Raw genomic sequence first — 25,738 nt, 5'->3', positions numbered from 1 at the left:
TCTGCTACATTTAAGATGCGTGGAATTTAACAAACGCAAATACACTAACGTCTATAAACCCAGAGAATATATTCACGAGAGTTTTAGGCACTAGAGTTTAATGCTGTTATCTATGGACCCTGAACAGACTGTCTGAAATGCATTTGTCCTGTCGTGAACGTCTGAGATTACCTTATGCTACCCATAATGCATTGCTGCCTGGCACAGCATGTGCTCACAAAACCTTAGAAATTAGCACATTACTTTAAAACGAAAACATATATCTGATATTTTCACTTTATAAACTTCAGACATGACAATAATTTTAAATAACTTGTCTAAAATGAGTGGTTAAAATTTGAACCATAAGTTAAACATGTATGCCTCTGGATGACTTGGTGACATTGCGATTATATTAGTATGGTGTTAAAGCAAATGACTTTTTTTTTGGTCAACAGTTCTCTTGCTTACAGAGGATAGAACAACATGTGTATTAGGAACCTTTTAACAGATAGGTCTCTACAGTTTTAAAAATGTTTTTCACTGTTTAGCTTAGTTTAATACGTTATCAGTCTAAAAGTTATCAGACGGTAATTCATCGGAAGATAATTACTCCGATGATGGTTTTTAAATTTATCTAAAAAGGTAATCCGATAATGAAAACATTCTTTGATAATTATCTGTTATCGGATTATCAGAAGTGTGTCCACCACTGCATACATGTAACACCAAACTGTCATACAAGTAACACACACAGACAGAGAAAGAGAGAGAGCGCTCATAAATTAAAGTTCCAATTTTGGATTTTCTGCAGGTCGGGGAAGGTGATGCTGCTGCCTGCACTTCCAGAAGATTCACCATTCACAAACTTCAGTGTCGGTGTTGATGGAAACGTTACACTTAGTGTCAGGTACACAACAAAAGCACCAGAACGAGAACTATCACAGTAAGAACTAAAAGTGTGACTCCTAATTGTAAATTGGATGATCCGAAATGTTACGGTTTGTGGAATATGTCAAACCCACATATACAGGCAGAGGATATGGCAAAAAAGTCAGATTTATTAGCTGAGGCCAGGGACAGTTCACACTTAGTGGAGACCAACACAAAAAGAATAACTCAAAATGAAGCAGGTAAAAGGGCAGATGGACAAATGAGAAATAAAACTGACATACACCAGGAGCCTCTAGGACCACAGGGAATACTTAAGGAACACAAAATACTCACAAACAGGGTGTTGTGAGTCTTTACATCATTAGTAATAGCTTCCAACTCAAAAAACAAAACAAAACAAAAAACATCATGTCAATGTCATAAGTGTTTATGACTGCTGTCATAAAGTGTTATTTGGGGTTTATCATGACAAGTTGACATTTTTGGGTTGTCTTGATTATGACAGTTTGACATTAATCAAAGTGACATGACCAGAAAATGTCTTTGTCATGACAACTTGACATCAGAATCAGAATCACCTTTATTGTCATTGTAATTTGCATTACGAGATTTGAGTGCAACTCCGAAAAGATGCTTTCCGTGGTGCGAGTAATTTTTAGCCAATATAAAAGATAGTGAAATTTAACGCTAAATTATTCAGAGTATATGTACAACTAATATAAACATAAGGTAAAATAAAATAAAATTAAATATGGACCAAGTAAAATGTAAAATGAGAATTATATACAACTGTGGAATCATATTGCACAGGAAAATTGCACATGGTTTACAGATATTGCACAAGAAACTTGAAAAGTGCAGATTAGAGTGATTTGTTATTATTCAGTGCAGTGATCACTCTGGGGAGAAAGGTGTCCCTGAGTCTGTTTGTCCTAGATTTGATTGACCTATACCGTCGGCCGGAGGGTAGTAGGTCAAACAGGTGTTTGCTGGGGTGGGATGTGTCTTTGCTGATGCTGGCAGCTCTGCTGAAGTAGCGAGAGCTGGCAATGTCTTCCAGACTGGGCAGAGAGCAACCAGTGATCCCCTGGGCCGTTTTGATCACCCTCTGCAGCACTCTCTTGTCTGCTGCTGTGCACCTCTGTACCATGATGTGATGCAGTACGTCTGGATGCTCTCAATGGTGGCTCTGTAGAACAACACCAGCAGCTTCTCCTCCAGATTGTTCCTCCTGAGCACCCTCAGGAAGTGAAGTCGCGCTGCTGGGCTTTCTTCACCACCACTGTGGTGTTGGCAGTCCAGGAGAGGCTGTCAGAGAGCTGCACTCCCAGGAACCTGATGAAGCTGACCCTTTCCACACAGTCCCCTTGGATGTAGAGCGGTGCTGGATCAGCCCTGCCCTACCTGAAGTCCAAGATTATTAGGCCCGAGTAGGAAAAAGTCCTACGAGGACCCTATTGTAATTGCGCTGTTTATTATTATTATTATTATGGCCCGAGTAGGACAACGTCCTATGAGGACCCTATTGTAATTGCGCTGTTTATTATTATTATTATTGTTATTATTATTATTATTATTATTACTATTATTTATTATTAGGGCCCGAGTAGGAAAAATTCCTACGAGGACCCTATTGTAATTGCACTGTTTATTATTATTATTACTATTATTCTGCGCAAAATGAAATCCAAATTTCGGCCCTTTCCCATGCTCAAAAACTCACCAAGTTCCAAAGTCGTATGGTCGCATCGGAATTTTGATATTTTGGGGATTGCGCACATGGTCGCAACAAAACTGCGAAATAGCGCCCCCTAGAATTTTTCAAAAAAATCCTCCGCATAGGGTTTTTTTTGTCGTAGCCATGCTGGAATGCACAAAAAAGTCTGTTACTGTCATGATGAAATGTCGACAGGAAATCGGCCATTTTGATATTAAGTTTCGATTTTGAGGTAATTTTTGCCATTTTTGGCCATTTCCAGTACTTACATTTGAACGAACTCATCCTAGGGATTGTCTTCAAATTTGGTCAACATCATCATGATCCCATGGTGATCAAAAGGTATCAAAAGAATGTAATTAGGTCAAACAGCGTGGCTGCTAGGGTTCGTCAAACTTTGGCAAGCTTTTCGGAGCACGCCGTATCACTTTGAATGGCCGTCACGCCCACATACTTCATCGTAGATCTTTCAAAATTGCTGGACATGATTGCGGCTCCACCCTGAATGTCTACATATATTAACTTCCCACCTCCAACATAGCGCCCCCCAGTGGTAACAGGAAATGTCCTATTTTTACTTTAACAGGTCCTGATGTCGCATACGTAACCCCATCAACTTCATTCCACTTCTAAAACATGCAGAACAAGTTGGTAAAGATAGGCGATGATCACCATGAAGTTACGAGTAACGGCATCCGTGTGACGGAGTGAATAATATGGCCCTTTCACCATGAAATTATCTTCTTTTTGACAGGTTTAATTTTGTCATATCATCATGAAAATTGATACACACGTCAAGCACGGCAACCTCTTACAATTCATAGGGGTGTCGCCCATGGGTGGGGCAAAATGCCTCAATAGCGCCCCCTTGAATCTTTCAAAAACCCCTTCCCATAGGGGTTTTTTTTTTGAGTAGGGAGATGAAAATTGGTACCCATGTGTGAATTGCATAGATGTACAATAAAGTCTCTTGCACCATGGGTCTACTCCAAACAGGAAGTCGGCCATTTAGAATTTTCTTGTCATTTTTGCGTGATTCCTAAATGTTGTATTTGAACAAACTCCTACAAGGGATTTTGTCCAATGCACTTCAAATTTCTTTCACAGCATCCAGAGATGATACTGATCAAAAGTTATCGAAAGCTTTTCTCTATGTCGAAGGGTGTGGCCGCTATGGTGCCGCCATTTTGACCCTTCGCTATGGATAATTATATTTAAACAGGCACTGATGTCACATACTTAACACCATCAATTTCATACCACTTTTAAAACATGCAGAACAAGTTGGTGAACATAGGAGATGATCGCTGTGAAGTTAAGAGTAACGGCGTCCGTGTGGCGGCCTGCCAAATATCGACCATTCGCCATGAATTTACGTTCTTCCTTTTGACGGCTTTAATTTTGTAATATCATCATGAAAATTGATACACAGCCACAGCACAACAACCTCTTACCATTCATAGGGGCGGCGCTCATGGGTGGACACTTTGCCATGGAACATTAAGTCATGATAACTCCTTCATGCTTTGACTGATTGACATGAAACTTCACATGTGTGATGACAGTTGGCCCCTAAACACACCTGCCCCCTCTGTCTGTGCTCGGAGCCCCCCTAGTGAATGAACCATCAACATGTCATACCTCCTTCATGCATTGTGTGATTTGCTAGAAATTTGAACTGTGGGATGTGTGGTCGTCCGAGTACACACATGCCCACATCTGGTCACAAGGGGGCGCGTTGGCCTGGTTAGGCGGTCGCGCAGAATGAGGGCCCGTATATGACTGCTTGCAGTCCTAGTTTATTATTATTATTATCACTTTTAAAATCAAAATTTCGGCCCTTTCCCATGCTCAAAAACTCACAAAACTTTCCAAAGTTGTCCAGCCGGATCAGAAATTCGATATTTTGGGGGTCGCGCTCAAGGTCGCAGCGAAATCGTGAAATAGCGCCCCTTAGAAATTTTCAAAAAACCCTCCACCTAGGGTCTTTTTCGGCGTAGCCTCACGAAATTCGGTACACATATTTACCATGCTAGGATGCACAAAAAAGTCTCTTACTGTCATGGTGAAATGTCGACAGGAAGTCGACCATTTTTGATTTAAGTTTCGATTTTGAGGTAATTTTTGCCATTTTTGGCCATTTCCAGTACTTACATTTGAATGAACTCGTCCTAGGGATTTCATCCAATCGTCTTCAAATTTGGTCAACATCATCATGACCCAATGGTGATCAAAAGTTATCAAAAGAATGTAATTAGGTCAAAAGGCGTGGCTGCTAGGGTTCGTCAAACTTTGGCAAGCTGTTCGGAGCACGCCGTTTCACTTCAAATGGCTGTCACGCCCACATACTTCATCATAGATCCTTCAGACTTGCTGGACATGATGAGGGCTCCGCCCTGAACGTCTGCATATATTAACTATATTAACTTTGCCATAGTGTCCCCTGGTGGTAACAGGAAATGTACTATTTTTACTTTAACAGGTCCTGATGTCACATAGTTAACCCAATCAACGTCATTCCATTTCTGAAACATGCAGAAGAAGGGATTTTGTCCAATGCACTTCAAATTTCTTTCACAGCATCCAGAGATGATACTGATCAAAAGTTATCGAAAGCTTTTCTCTATGTCGAAGGGTGTGGCCGCTATGGCGTCGCCATTTTGACCCTTCGCCATGGAACATCAAGTCATGATAACTCCTTCATGCTTTGCCTGATTGACATGAAGCTTCACATTTGTGATGACACTTGGCCCCTGAACACACCTGGCCCCTCTGTTTGTGCTCTGAGTGCCCCCTAGTGGATAAACAATCAACTGGTCATAACGCCTTCATGCTTTACCTGACTGACTTGAAATTTCACATGTGTAATGAGGGTCAGCCCCTTACCATACCTGGCCCCTCTGTTTGTACACTGAGCACCCCTAGTGGATGAAGTGTCAACATGTCATAACTCCTTCTTGCATTGTGTGATTTGCTTGAAATTTGAACTGTGTGATGAGCAGTGTTGCCACAGTTACTTTGAAAAAGTAATACAATTACTGATTACTGATTACTCAATTGTAAAAGTAACTAAGTTAGATTACTAGTTACTTTTTTAGTTACTTTTCCCAGCTGCCGACAACAACCCTCTGCCAAAACTCCCTTTATAGTCACTCTTTCTTGATTTCAATGAAAATAAATACTTGTTTTATAAAAAGTAAAATAAAGACCTCTCTCTTGACCTCATATTTAACTGTTGACAGCACTGTAACAGTAAAACTTGCAATTTCGAACCTACATTGTTTATAAATGTAACTATTAAATTCTAACATTTTTCTAACATTTAAATTCTCTATAAACATTTTACTTGTCGAAATTATTATTATTTTAAGCAATATTAGTAGTTGTAGTAAAAAACAGCTTCAAAACTGGACCTTTAATCTAGGGGTGTTGTGGGGGAGGGGGGGCACATCCTTGCCCCACGCCCCCATTCCATCTGGATTCGCCCCTGCTTTGGCGTTTGAGCACAAAGAATGGATAACATTTATTTATGCAGAAAACATGACCAGATTTACAGGTAAGAAAGTTTTATTGCGTTTTCACATCATGTGGTCCTCAGAAAGAGAGTTTAGGTGTATTTGAGTGGAAAATAGTGTTAGTTGTTGACGCGTCGCGGAGGATCAGCTGTTTTTAACAGCAGATACAGAGCGGCTCAGCTCAGAATTCTAAATAAAGGAGGGAAAAAAGTATAAAAATGTCTTTGTAAACCTCAGTGCAGGTGTGCTGATCACCGCGCTTTAAGAGGTGAGCACGAGTCGTAGCTGATGAAAAGCTCACAGCTCGCTTAAAGTGGGCAGTTCAGTCGAACCCCGACCTCCTGCCCACGGACCAAGTTTAATGCTGCTATCGACCCACAATGCAAAAATAATAGTAACGCACAGTGACTTGGAGAAGTAACTTTAATCTGATTACTGATTTGGAAAGATTAACGTGTTAGATTACTCGTTACTAAAAAAAGTGGTCAGATTAGAGTAACACGTTACTAAGCAACTGGTGATGAGTGGTCGCCCCTGTATGCACATGCCCACATGTGGTCACAAGGGGATACGCTGGCCTCGGTAGGCGGTCTCACGGAACGAGGGCCCATATATGACTGCTTGCAGTCCTAGTTTCTTTTGTTTTTGTGGTGTTCAGCGGCAGGTTGTTAGCTGAACACCACACTGTCAGTCGATTGACCTCATCTCTGTAATCAGACTCATCCCCCCCTGAGATGAACCCAATCACGGTGGTATCATCCGCAACCTTTATGATTGTGTTTGAGAGATGGGTCGGAGAGCAGTCGTGCATGTAAAGGGTGAACAGGAGGGGGCTCAGTACACAGCCTTGAGGGGAACCGGTGCTGAGTGTGATGGTGGAGGAAAGGTGGGGGCCAAGTTTCACGGACTGTGGGCGGTTTGTGAGGAAATCCTTGATCCACTGGCAGATGGGGTGGAGATCCCCAGATGTGTCAGTTTCTGGATCAGGATCTCCGGGATGATGTGGTTGAAGGCTGAGCTGAAGTCCAGGAAGAGCATCCTCACATAGCTCCCCTGGTGCTCCAGGTGGCTCAGCGCGGTGTGGAGAGCTGTGGTGATAGCGTCCTCTGTGGAGCGGTTTGCCCTGTAGACAAACCGGTGGGGGTCCACAGTGGGAGGCAGACAAGTGCAACAGGCCTGTAGTCATTTATGCTCTCCACTGCTGACTTCTTTGGGACTGAGATAATGGTGGAGGATTTGAGGCAGAGTGGAATGATGGCCTGCGACAGGGACAGGGTTGGTGGCCAAGTGGTTAATGTGCTTGGTTTCAGTTCAGTAGGCTCCGGGTTCAAATCCCATCCCTGCCACATTTCTCCATGTAATGTGGAGTTGCGTCAGGAAGGGCATCCAGCGTAAAACCTGTGCCAATTCAACATGCAGATCCACCTTGGATTTGCTGTGGCGACCCCGAGTGCAAACAAGGGAGCAGCTGAAGGGACTTACTTACTTAAAGCCTATTTTTATTCTCTTTCTTATGAATAGTTTTTATTTTTATCTGTTTTATTCTTTTATTCTGTCTAGTTGTCATGACAAAGACATTTTCTGGTAATGTCACATTGATTAATGTCAAGTTGTCATAAGGACATCACTAGGGATCGATTAGATTTTATCGATATCGATACCATTATCGATTCTGCTTATCGATACCTCTTGCAAATTTTTTTGTGTACTAAAAGTAGGCTTTACAGGTTTTCTATGTCAAAGGCTCAAAGAGCTTTTTCTTATCGTGCACCCGCTCTGTGGAACGGTCTTTCTGGGACCATGAGGGAGTCAGAGTCCGTGGACATTTTTAAGTCAAGACTTAATGTTGGGAAGGTGTTGTAGCATGGACCCACAACAGGGGGCGCTAAAGAACGGACAATGAATAAGCCAAAAAGTAATTTAATGTTGTGACAACACACAACTAAACACACAAAATCAGTAAAGTCAATTAACACCAGGTGACGTGTGGGCAGGCTCGAAGATAGAAGACCCCCGATGAGAGAGGAGCCGCGTCCCACACGGCTTCCACCACCAATGGTCTGAAGAACACCGGAGCCGCCAAGTCCCGAATCCGCAGGTGGCCTCTGTCTTTGGCTGTCGACCCTGGTACTGCTGGCAGAAAACAAAGACAAGATGAATGAGTGTGAATCCGCACACTCAGTAATCCACAGTCTGCACTCAGTTAGGAGGGAGCACCTCCACCTCCAATCACACACTCGTGCAGCTCCTGTTTAAACCACTTATCTGGTTTGGGGTGTGAGGCGAAGCCGTCGCTGTCACACCAAACACCAATCCCACAGATAAGGATGACACAACAGGATAACGGCTGCAAAAGAAGTTCAGATTATCACTCAACGATATGAGTCAGCAGAGAAAGTTACCTCTTCGGTAGTTGATTTCTCGGTGAGGAGGTGGAGTTGCAGTCCGGCCTTTATGGTGATGGTGATGATGAGGAATGAGTGACAGCTGGAGCTGAGGATGAGTGACAGCTGTCACTTCTTCTGGGTCTGGCGCCCTCTCGTGCTTGGAGCCCGCACTCCAAGCAGGGCGCCCTCTGGTGGTGGTGGACCAGCAGTACCTCCTCTTCAGCGGCCCACATAACAGGACCTCCCCCTCAACGGGCGCCTCCTGGCGTCCGACCAGGCTTGTCCGGGTGTTTCTTGTAAAAATCGGCCAGGAGGGCCGGGTCCAGGATGAAGCTCCTCTTCACCCAGGAGCGTTCTTCAGGTCCATACCCCTCCCAGTCCACCAGATATTGGAACCCCCGGCCCTTACGACGGACGTCCAGGAGCCTGCGGACTGTCCAAGCAGGCTCCCCGTCAATGAGCCGGGCAGGAGGCGGCGTAGGTCCCGGAGCACAGAGGGGCGAGGTGTGGTGTGGTTTGAGGCGGGACACGTGGAACACAGGGTGGATCCGCAGTGAAGCTGGGAGTTGGAGCTTCACTGCGGCCGGGTTGATGATTTTGAGGATCCTGAAGGGTCCTATGAATCTGTCCTTTAATTTTGGGGAGTCCACACAGAGAGGGATGTCCTTCGTCGAGAGCCACACCTCCTGCCCGGGCTGGTATGTGGGGGCCGGGGAACGCCGGCGGTCCGCATGGGTCTTGGCCCTCGTCCGGGCCTTTAACAGGGCAGAGCGGGCGGTCCGCCACACCCAGCGGCACCTCCTGAGGTGGGCCTGGACCGAGGGCACACTGACCTCTCCCTCCACCAGCGGGAACAATGGGGGCTGGTACCCCAAACTGCCTCAAAAGGGGAGAGGCCGGTAGCAGACGAGACTTGGCTGTTATGGGCATACTCGATCCAGGCCAGATGGTGACTCCAGGTGGCCGGTTCGCGGAGGTGATGCAGCGAAGGGCCTGTTCCAACTCCTGGTTAGCCCGCTCTGCCTGGCCGTTTGTCTGGGGGTGGTACCCGGACGAGAGACTCACGGTGGCCCCCAGCTCCTTACAGAAACTCCTCCAAACCTGCGAAGAGAACTGGGGACCACGATCTGATACAATGTCCGATGGTATCCCATGCAGCCGTATGACGTGGTGGACCAGGAGGTCTGCCGTCTCCTGGGCCGTCGGGAGCTTCGGGAGGGCCATGAAGTGGGCCACCTTGGAGAACCGGTCCACTATCGTGAGAATGATGGTGTTGCCCTGGGACAGCGGGAGGCCAGTGATGAAGTCCAGGCCGATGTGAGACCAGGGGCGGTGAGGCACAGGCAGGGGTTGGAGGAGTCCCAAGGTCCTCCGATGGTCTGCCTTGCCACTGGCGCAGATGGTACAGGCCTGGACGTAGTCCCGAACGTCGGTTTCCAGGGACGCCCACCAGAAGCGCTGCTGGACCACTGCCACGGTCCTACGCACTCCGGGATGACAGGAGAGCTTGGATCCGTGACAGAAGTCCAATACGGCAGCTCTGGCCTCTGGTGGGACGTACAGTCTGTTCTTGGGGCCGGTCCCCGGGTTCGGGCTCCTTGCCAGGGCCTCCCGGACGGTCTTCTCCACGTCCCAGGTGAGGGAGGCCACGACAGTGGACTCTGGGATGATGGTCTCGGTGGGGTTCGACAGCCCCGCTTTGGCTTCTTCTTTGTGCACCCGGGACAATGCATCCGATTTTTGGTTTTTGGTCCCGGGGCGGTACGTGATCCGGAAGTCAAAGCGCCCGAAGAACAGAGACCAGCGGGCTTGCATGGGGTTCAGCCGCTTGGCGGTCCGGATGTACTCCAGGTTCGATGGTCCGTGAAAACCGTGAAAGGCAACGATGCCCCCTCCAGCAGGTGTCTCCACTCTTCAAGAGCCTCCTTCACCGCGAGGAGCTCCCGATTGCTGACGTCATAGTTCCGTTCAGCTGGGGTCAACCTGCGGGAAAAATAGGCACAAGGATGGAGAACCTTATCAGCCTCCATGCTCTGGGACAGCACGGCTCCTATCCCTGAGTCAGAGGCGTCCACTTCCACTATGTACTGGCGATCAGGATCAGGCTGCACCAGAACTGGTACAGTCGAGAACCGGCGTTTCAACTCCTTGAACGCGGCTTCGCACCGATCCGACCAGGTGAAGGGGACCTTGGTGGAGGTCAGGGCAGTCAGGGGGCTAACTACCTGACTGTAGCCTTTAATGAACCTCCTGTAGAAATTTGCAAAGCCGAGGAACTGCTGCAGTTTCCTGTGGCTTGTTGGTGGGGACCAATCTCTCACCGCCGCAACCTTGGCCAAATCAGGGGCGACAGAGTTGGAGGAGATGATGAACCCCAAGAAGGACAAAGAAGTGCAGTGGAACTTGCACTTCTCGCCCTTCACAAACAGCCGGTTCTCCAACAACTGCTGTAGGACCTGACGTACATGCTGGACATGGGTCTCAGGGTCCGGGGAAAAGATGAGTATATCATCCAGATATACGAAGACGAACCGATGCAGGAAGTCCCGCAAGACGTCATTTACCAAAGCTTGGAACGTCGCGGGGGCGTTAGTGAGGCCAAATGGCATGACCAGGTACTCAAAGTGACCTAACGGGGTTTAAATGCCGTCTTCCATTCGTCTCCCTTCCGGATCCGAACCAGGTGGTACGCGTTTCTAAGATCCAATTTTGTGAAAATTTGGGCTCCATGCAGGGGCGTGAACACTGAATCCAACAGGGGTAACGGGTATCGGTTGCGAACCGTAATCTCGTTCAGCCCTCTGTAATCAATGCATGGACGGAGTCCGCCGTCCTTTTTGCCCACAAAAAAGAAACCAGCACCCATCGGGGAGGTGGAGTTCCAGATCAGCCCGGCAGCTAAAGAGTCCCGGATGTAGGTCTCCATTGATTCGCGTTCCGGACGTGAGAGGTTGTACAACCTACTGGACGGGTACTCAGCGCCCGAGACCAAATCGATGGCACAATCGTACGGTCGGTGCGGGGGAAGAGTGAGCGCCAGATCTTTGCTGAAGACGTCAGCAAGATCGTGGTACTCCTTTGGCACTGCCGATAGATTGGGGAGGGACTTTAACCTCCTCATTAGCCGTCACGCCGGGAGGAACCGAGGATCCTAAACACTCCCGGTGGCAGGTTTCGCTCCACTGCGTCACAACCCCGGACGGCCAATCTATCCAGGGATTGTGCTTCACCATCCATGGAAATCCCAAAATCACTCGGGAGGTAGATGGTGTTACATGGAACACTATCTCCTCCCTGTGATTCCCAGACACAACCAAAGTCACTGGTTGTGTCTGATGTGTAATTAATGGAAGCAGGGTGCCATCTAGTGCTCGCACCTGCAATGGTGCCGGCAGAGCCACCAGGGGGAGCCCTACTTCCTTTGCCCATCTGCTATCCAGCAGATTCCCTTCCCCGTGTCTACCAGTGCTGGGGCGTGAAGGGTTAGATCCCCACAAAGGATCGTCACTGGGATACGTGCAGATTTGCGGGATTTCCCTGCGTGCGTGTTATGGCCCACCCTTAGCCCAGTTTCTAAGGACGGGCGTTGTAGTTTGACCGTTTTGGGGCAGTCCTTCTGCATATGCTCACAAGAGCCGCAGACAAAACACTCCCCACGGGCCAGCCTCCTTTGTCTGACGTTTGTTTTTACTTTGGCCCTGCTCGTGTCCATAGCCTCCTCAGCAGGGGGAGCTGTAGCCACACGGAGCTCTCTGGCAGTGAAGCGTGGGGACGACGTCACCCTTTCGGAACCGGAAGGGGGAGGGACGGCTCGTGCCCGGTCACGCCCCCCGGCCTGCTCCCGACGATGCTCATTCAAACGGTTGTCTAAGCGTATAACCAAATCGACAAGCCCGTCAAAATCCCGCGGTTCCTCCTTAGCCAGCAGGTGCTCCTTCAGGACCGGAGACAGTCTATTTATGAAGGCGGCGCGGAGCGCAACGTTATTCCAGCCGGACCTCGCTGCCGCGATGCGGAAGTCGACTGCATACTCGGCTGCGCTGCGACGCCCCGTCTCATTGACAGCAGCACGCTCGAAGTGGTCTCGCCTCTGTTGGGATGGTCAAAAACTTGTTTGAACTCCCGTACAAACCCAGCATAAGACGTTAGGAGCCGTGAATTCTGCTCCCAAAGCGCCGTAGCCCAGGCGCGTGCCTCTCCTCGAAGCAGATTAATAACATAAGCCACCCGTCTGGCGTCTGACTCGTACATGACAGGACGCTGTGAAAAGACGAGCGAACACTGCATGAGGAAGTCTGCGCACGTCTCAACACAGCTTCCGTACGGTTCCGGAGGGCTTATGTATGCTTCAGGGGACGGTGGGGGGGGTCGTTGAACGACCAGTGGAACGTCGGTTACAGGCCCAGGACCAGCAAGAGGAGTGGCTGCAGCAGCGCCCTGATCGCGCGCTTCCACCCTGGCAGTGAGAGCCTCCACCCTCCGGTTAAGGAGAACATTCTGCTTGGTCACTAAGTCCAGCCGAGCCGTGAAGGCGGTTAAGATCTGCTGCAGCTCACTCAACACGCCTCTCGCTGACGCCTGCGCTCCTGGCTCTTCCATTGGCCGTTCAAGCTCGGGTTGACGCCCCTCGGAATCCATGACGAATGGCCGAGAAATCCTGTTGGGAAGGTGTCGTATCACGGACCCACAACAGGGGGCGCTAAAGAACGGACAATGAATAAGCCAAAAAGTAACAATTTAATGTTGTGACAACACACAACTAAACACACAAAATCAGTAAAGTCAATTAACACCAGGTGACGTGTGGGCAGGCTCGAAGATAGAAGACCCCCGACGAGAGAGGAGCCGCATCCCACACGGCTTCCACCACCAACGGTCTGAAGAACACCGGAGCCGCCAAGTCCCGAATCCCCAGGTGGCCTCTGTCTTCGGCTGTCGACCCTGGTACTGCTGGCAGAAAACAAAGACAAGATGAATGAGTGTGAATCCGCACACTCAGTAATCCACAGTCTGCACTCAGTTAGGAGGGAGCACCTCCACCTCCAATCACACACGCGTGCAGCTCCTGTTTAAACCACTTATCTGGTTTGGGGTGTGAGGCGAAGCCGTCGCTGTCACACCAAACGCCAATCCCACAGATAAGGACGACACAACAGGATAACGGCTGCAAAAGAAGTTCAGATTATCACTCAACGATATGAGTCAGCAGAGAAAGTTACCTCTTCGGTAGTTGATTTCTCGGCGAGGAGGTGGAGTTGCAGTCCGGCCTTTATGGTGATGGTGATGATGAGGAATGAGTGACAGCTGGAGCTGACGATGAGTGACAGCTGTCACTTCTTCTGGGTCTGGCGCCCTCTCGTGCTTGGAGCCCGCACTCCAAGCAGGGCGCCCTCTGGTGGTGGTGGGCCAGCAGTACCTCCTCTTCAGCGGCCCACATAACACTTAAAGCCTATTTATATTCTCTTTCTTATGAATAGATTTAATTTTTATCTGTTTTATTCTTTTACTTCTGTTTTAAATTATGTATTTGAACTTTTTAATTTTTATTTATTAAATTTTTTATGTTGAACTGTTCTATGTGAGGCGCCTTGAAACCCATGCAGCATTTTGAAACACTTTCAATCAACAACACACTGTGTTTTACACAAAACACTGAAGTCAGTATATTTTTATTTACTTTTTCTCAAACACGAGCTGAAAGTTACAGTAGTTAGCAACAAAAGTGTTATTTCTCTGCTTTTTTGTTGTTTTTATAAAGAAATTGAAATTTCTTACAAATACCTAAAGAAAGACAGAGTACTGCACAGTTCAAATTCAAAACACAAAACAATGAAAACAAGTGCTTACAATACTGTAGTTTACTTACAGTAAACATGGTACAGTATCATGTATGTACAGTATCATGTATGTACTGTACCACCCTATCAATGAGAAAACAATTTGCATAGATTTTCTAGTTATTTTACTGTAACTTCACTTTAAAGTTATTTCAGCTTACATAACGAGAGAAGTGTTGTGGCATTATGAAACAACTAAATTGAAATAAAAAAAAATATATATATGCAAATTGTTACATCAATTTGCTTCATTGAGACAGCACCTTTTTAGAGTGCAGCTTCCCTCAGTGTGAGGCTGTGGTTGATCACATGGTCCACCAAAGTTGCTCAAATTTCATCTGAAACATTTTTCCTTCTTGCTCTTCTTTGTCCTTGTTCATGTATCTCTCTTTGTCTTCCTTGTTCCTTCTTCCTCTTGCTGTGGGTCTTACCACCTCCATGATTGCAAATTTAACAAAATTTGACAAGGTATTTTATCTTTGAGTTCAGTGTCTACTGTAGGAAACTGTGTTTAATGTTCTACAACAACTGTGTAGAGGAACTGCAAGTAAAGTCCAAAGCAGAAATGTGTTTAAGGTATTGTCACATTGGGCCTCATTTATCAACATTGCGTAAAAACAGGTGCAGATCTAAGCGCATAATTGGTCTTACAAGAAGTGTCAGGAAAAATGACTTTAAGCTTGCTTTCAGCTTGTTATCATCTTGGAATATAATATGTGCCATGGGATTAATATACATGCTGTTGGATTAAACTGCACAGTGTTTGGTACCTTCCAGGAGTAAGTGAGGTCATACCGGACTTTTCCATTGTAAATGGGGAGGCCCACGGAATGAACTCAGTGGTGAAGACGAGGGAATATGTCTAAGAATGATTCTAACATGACAAGTATGATCAAATGGAGTATTAATGTGTTAAAATTAAGAGTTGATTAGAAAAAGTATGTTACGAATAAGTGAAATGAATGATTATATGAGTTGTTTTTCATAAAGAGTGCAGAGTCAGAGAAAAAGAGGAAGTGAAGAAGATGTCGCAAGTGGGGCAAGAAAAGCTGATGTTAAACAACTGATCAAATGATTAAGATGTTGGTAAAAATGAAATGAATAATAAGGAATGAGAATGTTTGTATATGATCATATGAATTGTTTTATGTGAAAGAGAGTTGTAATGAAATGATTGAATATGATTGATGTGATTTTGAAGAAATGATTTAAAAGAGTGAATTCTCGGAAAAGCTGAAGTGTTAACAGAAAAGAGGAACTTGAGAAATAAGTTACTGGTAGGGGCTGCGGAGATTTCCAGTAAAGCAGAAGGAGAAGGGAGGAGGTTTTGAGTCAACAGCGTCCCCATGGTAACCAAGATCATCTGAGGACGACAAGAGTCAAGAACATATATAACCTGTTGAAACACCAGAAAACGGGGTTATTCTTCCAGGGAGAGGTGCTGTTGCCACTACTCCCCTGCTACGAGGAGATCACAAGACTTGACCATCTTGTGAGCATCAATTGGAATCGTGGAGTGAGAGGATTGGAGCCATAAAAGATCATTTGAGAGAGATTTCAACTCCCACTCAGGCCGTCCAGTCACGGAGTAGCAGAACGATGGAGGATAACCACTGGCCTTAAGTCTGAGTGGGGAATGTTCAACAATGTCTCTCTCAAGGAATATCACAGCATACCAGAATGGATTAGATCAACTTTTGGTTGATTGAAGACGGAATAAATTCTTATGTGGATTAACTTCCTGAAGGATTACAATATCACACAAGGATCGTGGTCAGCTAACGACTAATAGCTGATGAAGAGGAAATCAAGTTCATCGAGCTGGGGACCTTAACCTCGAAAGCCTTCCTCCCTCACTCCTAGGAAAATTTGTTAAGAAATCAATCCAGTCCCAGTCAAAGTAAGATCAGTCAGAATTATTGAATTAAAAAAAAAATCTCTGCCAATCATTATTCTAATTATATTTGAATTACTGTTGTGAAATTATCACCATATAACCTATTTTGATTATGTTATCGGCACTTGCAAAACCTGCAATAAAATTCCAAGCATGCAGTTAATGTGTTAAGGCTCGGACATTGGATTATTGATGCTTCTTAAGGTGTGAAAGTTAAGTTTATTGGGTATACAACATCAAGTGCTCTAAAAGGTTAGTCTGGTTTTTAATGAAAATAACACATCCTGGGGACTCGCTGTACGAGTCACTAAATTTAAAATCTAGCAACATTCCAAGAGCCCTGATCCATAAGAGGAGAGCTGCCGTTAACGGGCGTGGCCGGTTCGTATCCTGGTTCCTGAGAAGGCTATTCGACCGGGGTGCGAGATCAGCTTCAGCGGGGTGGACATCCGGATGGAGGCAGTGAGCAGCTAGACGAATCTCCTCGCCACCAGCTTGAACAGCCTTTGTGCAGCCCTGCCGGGTAATACCCGTGGAGACACGAAGGTCGAACCCCAGAGACGGAGAGCTGGTTTTACACAAACACACTCATCGGAGGGTGAGCGTGTGTCGTGTATCTAAAAGCGGGATCTGACACGTGGCGCCCGAACAGGTACCTGACAAAGTGTAGTCGGGTCCGAGGAAGAATCCTTGCCAAAGCAGAGTCTTTGCCATTGGGCAGGTGTAAAGCCCCTGAGTAGATCACCAAAGGAGACAGTGTTGTGGAGAGTGTTGGCTGATGGCCTGTATAGGTCCAGTAACGGCTTGAAACATATCTGTCCTCCAGAGGTGTGAAAATTTGGAGGCGACCACCAGAAGGACGAAGTAAAGACAACAGGAGTAAGTATCCCAGGGAGCTGGGATCAAGGACGAGAAGCAGATGTGTCACTGCTGGATCGTCTGGACTGGGACGAGAAGCAGACGGGGATAACCTGCTGGATCGTCACAAAATGACGAGGAAGGGAAGAAGGCGAGGGAGTCTGCTGGATCGGATCGTCAAGAAAGCAGGTATGAGAGTATACCGTGCAAAATGGTGATCTACAAGAGAGAATAGGATCATCAACCCGTGAGGTTCCTGAGGGGAGAAGCGGGAAAAGGAGCAGCTGATTTGGAGTTAACCTCTGGAATTAGCACTGAATAGCCAAGTAGTCTGTCACTCATCCCTGACTCAAGGCGCTAAGAGAGGCTTTGAGAGGCAGACGACTCGAGACAACAAGGACCATAGCTGAAGTCAAGGAGACGACAGTGGTGGAATCGACAATCTCAGCAACCGAGGGAATAAAGAGAGGACAATCATTACGAAACAGTAAGTTTAGTATTAAGAACAAGCAGTGAAAATATGGCTGAAGGAGAGCCAGGACCCGTAGCAAACCCTGAATCCGAACATGAAGGGAAAAAAGAAGTGGATTTTCGGCCACACAGAGTGGTATTGTATGGACGAGGATATGATACTTGGGCAGAAACAGTTCAAAAATATGTCATAGATCAAAGTGTGGAAACTGATGAAGAATTTTTCAAAGAAGATATGGCAGGAACTATACACACATTAGGGATATATTATCCAGGTAAGCATAAGGAAGGGCAGATCCTGGCCGTTTTGGGGAGCCCACCAGTCCCAAAGGACAAGATGGGGACCAGAGAGTGGCTTGAATGGTGGTGCAAACTTCTCGGAGAAGAGTGGAAAAGAGGACAAATCACCACCTTAATAAGCCCCGAGAAAAGTTATGACTCCGTAGTAAAAATGACAGCTGGGTTGTTGGAAGTAGAGACGGTCCTGGTTGATGTTAAAGCAAAATCAGCGTCCGTATATGCTGAGTTTAAGTCCATGGCAGAACGGCTAAAAGGGTTAGGAAGAATGAATAAGGAACAATATTCTATAATGGAAGATATGAGTGGAAGTCAGAGCCTCGATAATGAAGACGAAGGCAAGATAGACTCCCAGGCCGAATTCGAACAAAGTGATGAGGAACACAACCCAGAGGTAGGTGGAGATGAATCGATATCCCCGGGAGGTCCTAATCCTGGGGGAAATGGTCAAGAATATAAAAGCACGGACCAGCTCCACACAAGCTTTGACCCAGAGTGGCCAAACTTGCCCCTAGGAAGTGTGAGAGGAACAACCTCACCATTTAGAAAACAGACAGAACGCCTGGTTGAGCAGGATAAAAGACGAAGAAGCCTTCAGGGAGTGTCTGGACAGCTATTCCATCAATCGCCGGAATGTGGGCCCAGAATCTTGGGACAGCTTAAAGCTGAAGAATGTGTTGCCGGACCGAGTTACCATATTAAAGAGGAAGGGCGTTCGCAGGAGATCTTTAGAAAATCTAAAGCAAAAACCCACCATGTATACGCTGAATCTGACTACATGGAGGAATTGGACCCTATGCCCGAAGGAACTAAAAAAATGGTGGTCCAAGATGGAAGACGGGCATGTCATTATTTTGGCAGTCCTTGGGATATAGATGGAGATAGTCTCATTGTCTTCACAAATCCCAGACTGAAAATTGCCAACCGAAAATTCCGAGCAAAGCTCAAGGAGCGGGCAGGCAGAGAATACCAAGAAGAGCTTAAGAATATAAAGGGGAGAGATCTGGATGGAAGATCGATGGTGATAACAAGCGCACCACGAATGGCTTATCATGCACTCATATATGTGCCCTTTGAAAGCTACCCAGGGAGAGAAAATTCGATCGAATACATGGAGGAAATGCTGAAGACTCTGGGAACAGCTATTGATTTGGCCAAAGAACGCCAGCATCGACGGATGGTGATATGTGTGGATGGATTACGATCTGGACATATGACATGGGAAGAGGCAGAAAAGGTTGCCATGGCAGCCGTGAACCTACACATGCGCACCCCAGGAGCATGGGGATCAATGAGAGAAACTGTGGTGGTCACTAGCAATGAGCAGGAGCAAGATCGAGTGAGAAGGGCACTTGAAGCGGTGAACCTAGGACCAAGTAGAGCAGGTCCAAGAAAGGGTGCAGTTGGAGCTAGTGGAGTGGCAACTAGTCCCCCACTAGTGATGCAGTCCATCCCCACGGTGACAAGTGAGAAAAGATCAGTTCATGCTGTGGGAGTGCAGCAATTAAGGATTAAAACCCCACGACCAACATTAAAACGAGTTGCAAGTGGGCTCCAGACTATCATACACCCCACAAGCTCCCAATCTCGGATGAGAGAGCCTTTCCAGGCTCCTCCACCGGATAATGGAGAAGAGGATCCTATATTCATTCCTCTACCTGTCGGAAATACCGAAGCAACCGGGTCACCCCGAAGGTCAGAACAAAACAAGGACCCACAACCACGAGACCCACGTCCTTCCCATGAATCTGATATGGATAATGACCAGGAAAGAGAGTCTGAAGAGGAGATCAATCCACAAGACTCGGAAGAGGATGAACCGCTATCTGTGGTAGGGGAAAGAGAAGTCTCACACCCAGAACTGCGAACTGGACGCTACCGAGGACAAAAGAAAGAAGTTGGGGTGTATAATGTGCGTGTAGCATCAGAGAGAATTGCAAGAGATATCAGGGTCAACCCAGTGGAGACCCGAGATAAGCGACAAACCTATGCTCCAGAAGTTGGGCAAACTGGGTATGACATCCCAGAAGAGTGGATTGAGCGACAAGATGAAAAGAAAACTATCGAGGTAACAGCAACTGTTGGAGAGTGGGCTAATATGCTAATGTGGCCCTTCTATCCTACACTGACTGCCTGTAAAGAGTTAACAAATAACTTCAGAGTCGCCTATTTAGGCGTGGACCATGATGTGATGTTGAGAAAACTAAAAACAGCAGCTTTACGCTGGTCACGGCAAGTGTTGAGAGAAATTAATGAAGAAAATCTGGATGATGAAGGAGAAACAATTCCACCATCGTCAGGATTACAAGCGAGCCTCCCAAATCAGGACTTTCCTGCCAGCAATTCAAGCTGAAATCCAAGCAGACAGCAGGGAATTCCGGGAATTCAAGAAATTAAAGATGCTGGTGAGAGAGAAAGAACCAAATGAGGACCTAAAAGACTATTTGAAAGAAGTGTGGCCCCTTATTGACAGAGCTTCTAACAGCGAAGAGGGTAAATCTATGTGGCTGGCCCAAGTTACCAGTCAACCCATCAGTCGGGGTGAACCAGCACGAAACCATTATGCCAGGTTAGTGTTGGAAGATCCCAATGATGAAGATTCCCATATTGCTCGAGCTAAAGCTGGACTAGACAAAGGTCAAACATTAGTTCAAGTGTGGCATGGGCTAAAACAGACGATTTTGCCACAACGCTATGTTAGGGCACTGAGAGAGGTCACTAAGGGAAGAAGAGGGGAGATAACCTTTGTGAAAATGCCCATAGACGGCACTACAGTCCCACAAATGGACGCGGTGGTGAAGAGCTGGGATCTGGAGCAGCAGTTCTATGAAGAAAAGAGAAAGAAGGAGAGCACACCGAGATCAGGACAAAAACCGGTGGGAGTGGAGAAAAGAAATTCAGTGCCTAAACCACCACCTCCTCAGCCGCATCAAACACCACAGAGGAATAATCAAAGCTGGACAATGGAGCTCTCGGCCGAGAGGTCCACCACCTCCACCACCACAATCGCGACCTACACCTGCACCTCATAGTGGTGGCTATCTCCCTAAAGAGGAGTACGACAAATTAACTCCAGAACAAAGGAAAGCCCTCCAGGAAGTCCGCCAAGCCCAGCGGCAGCTGGAGGGCAGAAGAAGTAATGGCTTCGGAGGCGCGGGTCACACTAGACCATGCCTACTGGGAGGGGGACAATATCTACACTAATGTGGATGGAGAACCGTACCTGGTGGACACGGGAGCAGAGGTGTCCATGACCCGCAGAAGCCTCGAGACCAAGGGATACCTACTGATCCAGTATGCGAATGCGGCAACGGAGAAAAGACCATTTGGAATATGGAAAGGGGTAGTTTAGATAAAAGGCCCCTTTAATTTGATAACAGTCAAGGATTTGAGAGAATTGCATCGGCCCAAAAGGCTTCGAAATCTAATAAGACGACGAGTGAAAAAATTACAGGCAAAAGTCGTACGAATGGCTATGACTCCAATTGGAAAGAGTCCGGTAAGCTGGTACAAAGAAGTGGATGTACCAGCTGTCACAGAAGAAAAGATTGGAGAAAGTGATTTCTCTGAAGCGGGGAAAGAAAAATTGAGGGAAATTATCTCCAAAGCTAAAGTAGCATGATTTAAAAATGATTGTGGAGATTTGGGGGCTAAATACATTGATGTCATCGAAGGAGGAGTACATCCACCGGTGCGACAATATCCCTTGAACCCTGGAGCGGTTGAGGAAATGGATAAAATAGTAAAAGAATTGGAAGCTTTGGGGATCATTCGAGTGGAATTGAATCCGATTACTAACAGCCCCATCCAAGCAGTTAAGAAGCCAGAGTCGGCAGGAGGAGGCTGGAGACCAGTAATCAACTTCAAGGCTCTCAATCGACGAACAATAGCCAATAGAGCGAGTTTGATAAATCCCCAAGGAGCACTGAAAACGCTCCAAATTAAGAGATACAAATCATGCATTGAGCCGGCAAATGAATTCTTTTCCCTGCGATTAGCAAAACAGTCACAAGGGAAAACAGCATTCACACATAAAGGGAAAAGTTATGTGTGGCAAGGACTCCCGCAGGGATACAGAAATTCACCAAATGTGTTCCAAGCAGCAGTAATGGAAATATTAAAAGATCTGGGAGTAACAGTCTATATCGATGATGTGTTTATCGCAGATGATGATGAAAATGAACACCTAATGCGGCTGCAAAAGGTGATTCAGAAGCTCACAGAAGCGGGATTAAAACTCAACCTGAGGAAATGTCAGTTTGTACAATTCAAGGTTAACTATTTGGGATTCCAGGTATCATCAGACCTGGGACTCTCAGAAGTATACCGAGAAAAATTGAGTCAGATTAAACCACCGCAATCTGAGAATGACCTACAGAAAATATTGGGATTATGTAACTATGTGAGAGATCACGTTCCACACTATCAGAGATATGCAAAGCCCCTTTATGCTCGTCTCAAGAAGAAACCTAATGGACAAGAGCAAAAGCAATGGATTTGGACAGCCGAAATAAGCTGTGAAGAAGAGGATTCGGTGGTAAAAGTGAGCAATGAAGGAGGGGGTATGGTAACTTTGTGGAGCTATACACTGTCTTCGATTGAGAGAAAATATCCACCGGAAGAAAATGAACTGGCAGTCCTGGCTAGATATTGGAGTGCGTTAAAAGAACTTGCACAAGGTCAGGCAATAAAAGTTATCACTCAAAGCCAAGTCCACCGGTTCCTAAGGAAAGGAGCTATTCAGAGTACTAAAGCCACAAATGCCAGATGGGGAAGGTGGGAGGACATCCTGCTAGACCCTGAGCTGGAAATTGGGCCAAAACAGTCGGCGACAAAAAAATTGCCAAAGGAGAGGCAACTCCCTATGGAGCCATACGACTGGACTATGTACACCGATGGGTCGAAGAAGGGTACAGACAATATAGCTTATTGGGGCTATATTCTGAAGTATCAAGATAAAGAGAAATATCGTCAAAAAGGTCAAACGCCAGGGAGTGCCCAAGCCGGAGAAGTTACAGCGATACTGGAAGGACTCTTGGAGTTAAATAAGAGGAGAGTTAAAAGGGCTAAAGTGGTTACAGACAGTCATTACTGCGCACAAGCCATGAAAGAGGACTTATCCATTTGGGAAGAAAATGGATTCGAGGGAGCTAAGGGGAAGCCTGTAGCCCATATGGATTTGTGGAGGAAAATAGCCGAGTTGAGGCTAACAATGGACTTAGATGTGGTACATCAGAAGGCCCATGTAAAAGAAGGAGCACATTGGAGCGGGAACGAAGAAGTGGACCGCTATGTGCACCTGAGAAAAGTCATCGTTGTCGGGATCGAGAAGTGGGAACAGACACCCAAGGGAAGGGTAGTTCCAAAAGAGTCCGTGAAAGAGGTGGTGCTGGCCGTACATGAAGCGCTTGGCCATGTAGGCACCATTCCCACACGGAAGGAGCTGGAGAAGCTGCAACTTTGGATTCCACGAAACCAAGTCTGCCGAGTCCTCAAAGACTGTGAAGTATGTGGTCGATACAATGCAGGACAACGAGGACAAAGGGTGGATGGTTTCACCATAAAGAGTACTGTTCCATGGGGATCAGTATGCATGGATGTTGCCGGGCCCATGGGGGTGACCGGTAAGAAAGGAGAAAAGTATCTGTTGGTGCTTGTGGACTCTATGTCGGGCTATGTGACTGTTAAGCCTGTGAGAAAAGCCAACGGCAGCAGTGTGATCAGCATGTTGGATCAAGTGTGCTCAAATCTGGGGATACCTAGGGAGCTGAGAACGGACAATGGGACACATTTCCGTAATGCTCAGGTCGACCAGTGGTGCCAGGAAAATGGAGTAATGAGAATTTACTCGCCACCATACACCCCTCAAGCAAATGGAGTCGTGGAAAGGGCTATTGGACTGGTGAAAAACTGGATTGGGAAGAATGCTAACATGAGGGAATGGAGTACTAAGGCCCTTGAAATTGGACAGGCCCTGAATGACCGCCATTGTGCCGGCAGGCCCACCCCTTCGCAAGAACTGAACCAACGCCCATTTTCGACACCTGAAGTGGGGCGGAGTCAGACTAAAAAGGTATGGAGAACCAGAACCAAAAATCCCATTTAAGGTTGAGCAGAAGGTGTGGGTGAGAGCTCGAGATCACCTAACCAACACTGCTGTTAAACCTAAGTATGAGACCACAGATACAGTAGTGAAGATACTGGACAGCAACACAGTAGAATTGAAGAAGAAGGGAATCCAAGGAGTAGAGCAGCTGAAGCCAACTCCTTACTAGACGAAACCAGGAGCTAAACATGGCCAAAAACACCCAAGATCTTCCACCCTTCGTCAGAGTGGCCACTGTCAATGGGGTGGTTGCCTTAAGAAGAACAAAAACTGACCTCTGGGCAGGCAGAGCCCTGAAGAAACTATATCATGCAAAGAAAGGATTTTTATCTTGTGAAAAGGAGATATTACAGTGGAAAAAAGTTGAGAATCACTGTGTGATTTGCCGCGAAGAAGTACCGCTGACGGTCCAATGGTCAGGGCCTGGGGTTAGAAAACCCCCAATTCCAAGTGGGGCAAAACATGAGTTCAAGCAAATACTTCACAAGCCGGTGAAGGTTTTGGATGCACTAGTATGTGGGTTATGCCGACTAGCCCAGTTGCCAAGAATGGTCTTTTACACCCAGTGGGATATACGTGGAGACGATGTGGATATGCAGGTGTGCTCATGCTATTGGAATGGATATGCGATCGAGTATTGCCTGGTGTGTAAAGCACAAACTCATATGGGAAGACTTCTGCATGTGGCAAGAGCAGAAGGATGGCAAGTGAGAAGGTTTTTGGACCCCCTGAGGACCTTTCACACCGATGAAGCCTGTTGGGCTAATCCTGCAGCAACAGTTGCACTTGATCAAGCTGAAGGGAATCAAGGCAGCGGTGACGTGAGTCCAATGGCACCAAGTGTCCATTTGATGTTGGAAACAACTAGAGCAGGAGGAAGTGACCAAGCTGCAGGAGGTGGTGAGCGAAAGCCGTCTTTGTTGCATAAAGCTATACATCAAAGTTGGTCCCATGATCCAGAGTATGGGCAAACTTATGACCCTCCAATAGACACAGTGCAAATTCCACTCGTGTTCAGAGTGTATAGAGATCCGGAGCGACCCGGATATACAGACATGATGGGAGGACTGACCGATGATCAACAGCAAAAAGCCCAAGAAGAAGGATGGATCAGCCCTTGGGAACTGACAATTTGGGCCAAATTGATAGAAGAAGTTCTAAAAAAAAACCCAGAAATTCCACTGGAAGATGCAGAAGAGGTGCCACAAGAAAAAGGGGGCAGAGAAACCCTCATGTATTATTTTATCACGGGACTAGACGCCTGGGGAACTAAAGCGGCAAAACCGAAGAAGAAGTTAGTCGAGTACCGCGTGACACCTGAAGAATGGGTGAGAAAGAGGAGGATACAATCTTTGGGGGGAGTGGCTAGCAGAGCAGACACTCCTAGTAGGCCGGACCAAACACTTAAGGTGTGGCTCACAGTGCTGATGGTGTTGGTCCCCTATGTGGGGATTTACTCTGTCGGGGCACATGTTGACCTCCTGGAGGAACAGCAGCAGTCGTTACCCCAACCGACTCAAGGTGAGGAAAAATCAGGAAAGCCTCAGAGTCGCTGGATTTTTCCCTCCATTTTCCGCGGGATAAGGAAGAAGTAAAAAGAAGCAGCTGTTTGCAAAATGTCGCAAGGACCAGATGTAAATAGAGTACCCATTATCAATAATCGAGGAAGATTTGGACCCTACATACAATGTGGCATTGGTGCTGAGAAACTATACTTAAATTGGCCAGAAAAAGATTTTGATGAAGAAGATTGGGAACTAGCATCTAACGGATATTATGT

General features: G+C 46.6%; 1 protein-coding gene across 1 annotated transcript in view; it reads left to right on the top strand.

Annotated features, from left to right (window-relative positions):
• The window catches only part of LOC117517266 (enteropeptidase-like), a 213,141-nt gene that overhangs the window by 150,589 nt on the left and 36,814 nt on the right, over nucleotides 1–25,738 (top strand). The window contains exon 18 of the mRNA XM_034178213.1: nucleotides 794–889. Within this exon, the coding sequence (XP_034034104.1) occupies nucleotides 794–889 (96 nt within the window). The remainder of the gene's footprint in view (nucleotides 1–793; nucleotides 890–25,738) is intronic.

Source organism: Thalassophryne amazonica, chromosome 9 (genome assembly GCF_902500255.1).
Source record: "Thalassophryne amazonica chromosome 9, fThaAma1.1, whole genome shotgun sequence".
Lineage (NCBI taxonomy): Eukaryota > Metazoa > Chordata > Actinopteri > Batrachoidiformes > Batrachoididae > Thalassophryne > Thalassophryne amazonica.
Note: the sequence above shows the minus strand (reverse complement) of the source record. Positions and strands in the feature narration are given on the sequence as shown.